The 8,180-nt window shown below is 45.6% G+C and overlaps 1 protein-coding gene across 13 annotated transcripts in view; it reads right to left on the bottom strand.

Moving 5' to 3' along the window:
* Window positions 1–8,180, bottom strand: part of Fgfr2 (fibroblast growth factor receptor 2) — a 104,592-nt gene that overhangs the window by 64,939 nt on the left and 31,473 nt on the right. For all 13 annotated transcript variants that reach the window (XM_031388520.1, XM_031388517.1, XM_031388515.1 and 10 more), the window contains one exon: window positions 2,310–2,479. In XM_031388520.1, the coding sequence (XP_031244380.1) occupies window positions 2,310–2,479 (170 nt within the window). The remainder of the gene's footprint in view (window positions 1–2,309; window positions 2,480–8,180) is intronic.

An 8,180-nucleotide genomic window follows, 5' to 3' on the forward strand; every position in this document is an offset into this window, starting at 1 on the left:
AACAGAGTTTAAGTGGTGTGACCCTCCCTTTCTAAGATGAAATACCTAACAAAATCTTTGTCTATTTGTTATTTTTCTTTATTGTAGAGTCTACCTTCCAATGCCACTGTCTAAGGACTGAAATAAGAAGAAAAGAGCCTGCTTCTAACAACGCGGAGAACTCGCAGTAAAGCCCTGAAGCGTTCCCTTGTCTGAGGTCCAGCAGGCCTGCCCTTCTTTGCTCCTACGCTCAGCTTCCCCAACCTAGACAAAGCCGTAAAGGCTTTCCCATCTTCTGGGTTTGGGCCTCTCCACGTTCATTTTTAAAAGTTAAAACCAAGGGGCAAAAAATTACTACAGAAGCAAATAATCCTTAAAAGATGTAAGCCTGCTCAGCCAGTCCCAGGTATCCGACAGGCGGGAGGAAGCTCACACAAGTTCAGCGGGGTGGCACAGGGACTGGGTACCACAGTGCCAGGTTAAACACAGGGAGAGACTGCTCTTCCGCACACCCCAAGGCTGCCTCCAAGAGAGCCTCTCCCACCTGGCGTTTAGAAACTGGGCATCGGTGCCTTCTATTTGCCCACACTGGAAGCTTCTAAGATGGGTCTTAGTGATACTTTTGGCATTCGTGCCCTTGGCTCGGCTCCTCCCTGGGGACCTGTTTAATTAAAGGGAAGAGGGGAAGAGCTGGAACGGCTGCTCCCACGGTGAGGTTGCAGAGGGTGGGAGGTACTTGTTCTTCCCGCTTCCCTCTGCTTAGCCCAGAGATGACAGCTGTTATGATGTCACTGACTCTGCTCTGGCTGACGTGGCGAGACGCATAAGAGTGAATCCTAGTGGCAAATGAACAGTTCCTTCCCCCAGGGAATCCTTTAAGGGAGAACCCAGCCCTAACTAAAACCATGGCCCAGTTCTGGGAGAAATGTAAAGGAAAGACTGCATTAGGCTGCTCTTGGATTTGCAGCAAAACTGAGGTACTGACTGTAAAGCCACAACCTGAAGCAGCTTGTTACATGACAACTGACAATTTACACACCCTCACCGCTTCCAAATGCCCAGGAACACGGCCTCCCTAAATCTTACTCTTGCAAAATTCTTAAAGAGTTTTTTTTTTAATTTATTTATTATCTATTCATTATAAGTACATTGTAGCTGTCTTCAGACACACCAGAAGAGGGTGTCAGATCTCATTACGGGTGGTTGTGAGCCACGATGTGGTTGCTGGGATTTGAACTCAGGACCTTTGGAAGAACAGTCGTTGTTGCTCTTACCTGCTGAGCCATCTCACCAGCCCCCTGCAAAATTCTTAAAATAATTCTAGCCATACTAAATAATTTGAAAATTCCACCTCTTCCTTTCAAACCAAACCAAACCAAACCAAACCCACCACCACTACTACAATAACAACAACATGATCCCCAAAGCGATCTGTCTGTCTCCACTTCCTGAGGTTTCACACTGAAGGCATATGCCCTGGGTCTCCTCTAGTCTCTCATCATGCTGCGACCACACTTCCCTGCGTGCCCATCGGATACAGCATGCGCGAGTGACTTCATCCTTTTCTTTATCTACCTGCTAGCTCTCAAGTTGGCTTCCCTGCCACACCAGGTCCCCTCTAACTCAAGGCCACATCTAGTCCTGCTTGCTCAGCTTCCTCAGTGCTTAGGCAGGGTTCTATATAAGGATACTTAATCAATGATGCTGAATGGATGAACGAAAGCATAAAGAACACCCTAGGGATGTTCCATCAATGACCCTGACTAAAGGAGCTCAAGACCCTACTTAGCATCCCAGGGAGCCAGCCCAGGATGTCACAGAGATACTGTTACCCAGCCCCTCAGTGAGGGATGAGACTAAATTTTAGGCCATTCTCTGATGGGCCCTTGAGCATCTTTGGTGAGAGAGAATGAGGGACTGCTTCTGTCACTGTCCGGCATTTCCTTCCCTTTGTAAACTAATGCTAGTTCATACTCCTCTCCTCTAATCCAAGCTATTCACTCCTACTACAATTCCACCCTCATAGGCTGGCTGCACCAGTTCAAGTTTTACAGGCCATAAAGCACATAGAAAACAGACCCTCAACTTTCGACCTGCTGGTTATTAAACTCTCCTCGTGTAAAGAAGAATGCAAATGTGGACTAACTTTAAAATTACAGGGGTGTCCGGGGCGATCTTTTAAACATATCAGACAGTGACGTGATCAATTACAATAATTATGTCTTTTTAAAAACATATATTCCCTCTGGTCCTGCCAACTCCAGAGGACTTTTTAAAAAAATAAATAAATAAACATTTGGAAATACAGGGTTTTAGAAGCTCAGTCCTACCTTATAGCCTCCAATGCGATGCTCCTGCTTAAACTCCTTCCCGTTTTTTAACCACCTCATTGTGGGAGTTGGATTTCCCCCAGCCGGACAGCGGAACTTCACAGTGTTGGCCGCAGGGACAGCGTGGAGCCGCTTCTCCATCTTCTCGGTGTTGGTCCAGTACGGTGCTCCTGAGTCAGAAGATAATGAAATACACACACATGAAGGAACAGCCTCTTCAACTCAACAGAGGTAGGACCGCTTTGCTGTACAGGAAGGGATCTGATTTTCTATTGACTCTTTGGATAATATTTATGTTAGGAAAATATTTTCAGAAGTCTGGTCCAGCTGGCTTAGCAGAAGGTCCCCAGAGGGGCTGCATATTGGGTTATGCCTATTAACAGGGGGGAAAAAAGGCATGAGAAGCACCTTCTCTCTCGCTCCTGTCTGGTGCCAAAGAAATAATTCCATGTCAAATCATGCTTTAAAATGCTACTTTATATTCACAGAAACAGCCCATGTAATAACAAGGGCTCAGCCCTCCAAAAATACATCATTTTAGATCACTGCGCCTATTAAATGGTCAAATATACACACTGTAAAAATAAACTGTCCTCGGGGACCATATCAATTTACAGATCAGAACTTTCTTTGTGTGCGGGCGTGGGTAGAGGGGTGTTCATGTGTGTTCATGTGTGTTCATGTGTGTTCGGGCGCATGTGTGTGAGGTCAGAGTTCCTCAAGTGCCAAAAAAATAAATACGTTATTTTTTTTTTTAGACAGGGTCTCTCAGTCTCTCACTGGCCTGGAACTTCCCAGGTAGGTAAGGCTGGCCCGCCACTGAGCTCCCAGGGATCTGTATGCTTCCATTTCCCCAGCACTGTGATTACAAGCATATGCCATGATAGCAGGCTTTTTCTAATGTGTTCTGGGGATTCAAACTCAGGTCCTCACACTTATAGAGTAAGTGCTTCACCCACTGACTAGCTTTACTAACTTTCTAACCAGCCCCGAGCGGTCCTATAAATGGCAATTGATAATGATAGTATAAGTTCTCATCTTAGCATGGTAAAATGCTCCAGGGAGCCATCATTACTCTCCTAGCACCTTATATGATAAATCAAAATACTGTATTGTTAAGTATATCTTAATTTTTTTTAATGAAAGGGAACTTTTTTCTTTCCAGTGGTGGTTACAAGCACTATAATCCTAACGCCATGTCTAAGCTTATTAAGAGGCAACTAATCAAATGCTAAGTCCCCTAAATGGCCCTCACAGTCACAGGTACAAGTGACTTATTAAGCCCACTTAATAAGGAGGTAGACCTTTCCATGACCAAGTAACACGCATAGTACATCTTATACACAGATGCCGCAGCCTCCATCCAGAATGCTGCTATAAATTCTTCACGCTTGGACTAATGGCTCAAGGCTGCTAGTGACCCAGTGTTTGTTTGCCAAGCACTGTGCTAAGAACTTGTACATGCTTAGCACATCCGGGACTCCTCACAACATCCCAACGGTGATCCCAAGGGAGCTATGACCCTCCCTGCTGCAGGTCAAGGAAACTGAGGTAAGACATTACCTACCATTAGTCACAGCACCAAGAGACTTGCAACTGACATTTAACCAAGATGGGTCTGACGCCCGAATCCCAACCGTTATCCCAGTCTTCCTTGCTAACACAGACCAGGTTCACCAAGAAGTCAAGCCTGCTATGCCACCTTCTAGACACTAAAAGCTAGGTCGAACACTTTAACCTTCAGGATTGTGCAGAATTTCCACTGGAATATTGGGCAACGGTTATACTCTCCACATGATGAGGGTCAGCAGGAGCCGTACACACTCCACAAACCAGAGGCACAATGGCCACAGTCAGGAAGCACATCTGGGGAGAGGGGTGTCAACCTGAACATCATTCCTGCTACAATCACTTTCTGCAATCACCGCACCTATCCCTTGGCTCTTGACAGCTGCTACAAGAGGCAGAGCTGAGATTTCTTATCAAGGGCGCACTGCATCTTCCTCACGCTAACGCATTCCCAATTGTCAAGATGGTGGGATTTCAGTGGCAACCCCATGACACCAAGACTCCAAAACCACAGCTGCTTTCCCATTTAGAGCAGAAGGAAACCAGGAGGGAGAAGAGAGAGGGGAGGGAGGGCAAAGAAAGAAGAAAAGAGGCTGTACCATTTCTTATCAATCCAGTTGCATTTGTGATATGCATCTGTGAGTGGACCTTGTATTGAATGCTTGTAAACACATCTATTCTTTTTAGAGTTCACCAGGGGGGGACTACTGGACTCCCACTTATCACAAGACCCCAAAGACCTGGCATACCCTGAAACAATTTCAATCATCTTCCATTTTAAAAGCTTCTACTTAGAAAAATCCATCCAAAGCCACTGAAAGCAGCCATTGAGATCCCCAAATAAATAATGAGCTTTGTCCCTACACAAAGACTTTAACAAATCTGACCTAAATGGAAAGCATACCTCATGCTGTCAGGTGTCTGGACTCATGTCATTTGTTTAAGTAAACACAATGGCCTATTCACATGAATTAGCTAAATATTAATGCAGTCACTCTTTCAGATAGCATCAATTACTGTTGGGCTGAGCTCTGGAATGCCCTTTTTTTTTTTTTAAACATAAAAGAAGCCAACAAATAGGTGCTTACAAACTATTAGGCATGATTTTCATGTTCTCTGAGATCAAAAAGTAGGGGTTGGCCTCAGAAACTAAGAATGTTCTTTTCCACTCTAAGCCATCAACAAGGCTGCACCACCACAGGGGACTGCCCCCCAGCTTCATGCAATGCGCTGCCCTGACTTGTGTCTACAGCACACTGGCAACCAATGCCTTTGCCCTGGTAGCCAAGGAATGACTTAGAGAACAGGATAAAAGAATACTGTGGGGATTTCTAGCAGGTAGTTGCCTCCCTGCAGTGGAACTGTATCTAGAAAATCTGATCACACAAAACAGACACTGACCACACACCACAGTGGGCATGGCTTCCCACCTCAGTCCGAGACCCAAGGTGGGCCAGGGCACAATGAAGTCCAATCACAAGCCTGTAGCTGGAACCAAATTTCAGAACAGTCGCCCCCCGCCCCCAGGAGCTGAAAGGCCATTGAGCTAAGTTGTTCGAGATACCTGTATGCCAGGGAAGGGCCATCCCAACACTGTGCTGGGCTCCCGACTTTTTGCCCAGTGCCACTCTATTAGGCACTACATCAGGACAAAGGCCTTTGCAACCAAACCTCCCTTTAAAATGGCAAGTGTGCATATTTCTTTTTAAACATTAAACATGATGCTTGAAAAAGAGATGAAACTATTTTATTATTTACAATAATAACATTATTTTTATTTTATCACTCTCCCTGATATGAACTTAAAGGAGCTACCCGATCTAGAAAAGGAATGTTCCTATCCAAGCATCCTATTGTGCTTCCTGCCACAGCAGCCTCCTGTCCTTTCATACAGTCTTGTATGCCCAAGCTGGCCTCAAACTCAAGATCCTGCCTCATCCTCCCTAGTGCTGGAATTGCAGGTCCAATACTAGGGACTCTCTGCAGACTCTTCCTATTTCCTGCCATTTCCAAAGTAACCACATACAAATGTCCAGAAATCAAATAACTAGAATATACAACCAGAGAAACAAGAACCAGGCATTTTGGAGAAGGCAAGGCAGCCTCTATCCTCCCAAAAGCTTGGGAACATTTCAGAAATTCCATGGAGCAGGAACTGCTGCACCAGGGTAAAAACCCCCAGAAGCAGAGACAGTCTTGGTACCTAGCAGATGGTCACACACAGGTTATTCAACAACCTTACTGGAAGTGAAGCTGGCTGTCTGAAATCAGGAACAGGAACAGCTGCTTTCTCTCCCTCCCTTGGCATCATCTTAGGGATACACAGAATGCACACCAAGTCATGTGACTGATCAGAACTGGACTGCAGGGGTAGACCTCCAAAGGCACCAAAAGTGAAGCACACCAAGTCACCTGTGAGTGAGTGAGTGAGCAGACTTGCCTTTGGCTCTGACATCCATCTATCTCCTCATGGCATACACAGCGAAAGAAAAAAGTCCCACTAGTCACAAAATAATACTAACAACCAAATCAAAAGAACAGAGAGATGCACCATAAGAAGTAAATAAAATCCCATCACAGAGATGCGGCTGACCTCCTTAGAGCCATTCGCCTCTGTACCAGCACCAAGCGCCTCTCTGAGGGCAGCCTGGGCAGCGTTTCACTCAGAGGTCCCCCCAAGCACCCCATGGCCATCCTAAACCACTCTGTCCCACCATGGAGGTTCATCCCTCCTCCTCTAGATGGGTTGCTGCATTGTCAACAATGCCAGCTTCCACAATGGGTGTCCGTCCTTCTTCAGTGTGCCTGCTGATGGCCAACAGCTAGCACACACAGAATGAGATAGGCCACAGCTTGAGTTGCATGCAGCCAGTCTCTAAGGCAAATGGAGAGGATGGATGACTGGCCAAACCTTTATTATAAACCAAGGAAGCTGTTATGACAAGGTTCCAATATTCTTCCCAGGCTTCTGTGTGCTACGCAGGTATTGATTTTTGTCAACAAATGGTAGGATTGCAAGGGGATTTTGACCCTGAAATTTAAACTTAATGATAAAACATAAGCTGCTGGGCCTGCCCCTGTAAAAACCCTTACATGGCCAAGTATTGACATCTAAGGTTTACAGGCTGCTCTGCCCAGAACCAAAATGCAAGCACAGTCCAATACTTTAAAGGAAAAACAGAGAATCATATTACAATGTTCCTCCATCTGGCTTGATGGCCGACAGGATCAATGTCACCCAGAAAGGTTAAGTGATTTGATCAAGGTCACAAAGCCAGAGGCCAGGCCAAGGCTAGCCCAGAGTCTCCAGCTCCCTTAGCAATGCCCTTTATCCACAGCAGGCTGCCCTGTGAACTCTCCCACAGTAATTAAGTCAAAAGTTCAAGATTTATGTGAGCCGGGGACGCTGACGACTGCCAACTGTATTTTTATTGATGCAGAATTTTTAAAGTGCACAGGCTGTTTCAGCTCTTAGATCAAGTCTCCCGACTCCCTAAAGCCCCACTAAGGCCCCCTGCCTTAAGTCTATAATTAGGGCTTTTAAAAATATCACTAATCAGGACATCTGAATGCTGTGCCCCCTGATGTGTTTGTTTTGTTTTGTTTTGTTTTAATGTCGCTATCCTTGCAATAGACCCATATTCATCTACTTCAGTTTGATATGAACAGAGAGAGAAACCAAATCTAGCAGAGTCAAGCTGGGAGTGTCACTTAAAAAGGAGTACTGTCTTAGTTCTATTGCTGTGAAGAGACACCATGACCAATGAAGCTTTTAAAAGAGAGAGTATTTAACCGAGGGCTGGTTTTTGAAACCTCAAAGCCCATCTTGGTGACACACCTCTTCCAACAAGGCCACAACTCCTAATCCTTCTCAAATAGTGCCATTCCCTGGTGACTGAGTGTTCAAATACATGAGCCTCTGGGGAGCATTTTTATTCAAACCACCACAGCTTGGCTTCTAGAAATCTCTATCAAATAGCTCACTAACAAGTGAGGTGTTTAATCAGAACCACATGGTGGGCTGGGGGGAGGGGAGAGGCTTGACATCACTCACAAGAGAAATGACTAGAGTCTCCATGGAATTCCCAGGCTGCCTCCATGGAATTCCCAGGATGTTCTGCAAGACAAGGCATTCCAGCCAGCCACTGTGCAGCTGGCCAGGTGGGGCTGAGAAGGAAGAGCGAGCTATTCAAGGCTCAGCATCAGCACCTTTTGTGATAAGGCACCGGAACAGACCTAGGTTTCAGTTAGGAGGAATTCCCAGAATGTTCGGCAGCCTATACACTTTTTGTCTTTAAAAAA

Source organism: Mastomys coucha, unplaced genomic scaffold (genome assembly GCF_008632895.1).
Source record: "Mastomys coucha isolate ucsf_1 unplaced genomic scaffold, UCSF_Mcou_1 pScaffold21, whole genome shotgun sequence".
Lineage (NCBI taxonomy): Eukaryota > Metazoa > Chordata > Mammalia > Rodentia > Muridae > Mastomys > Mastomys coucha.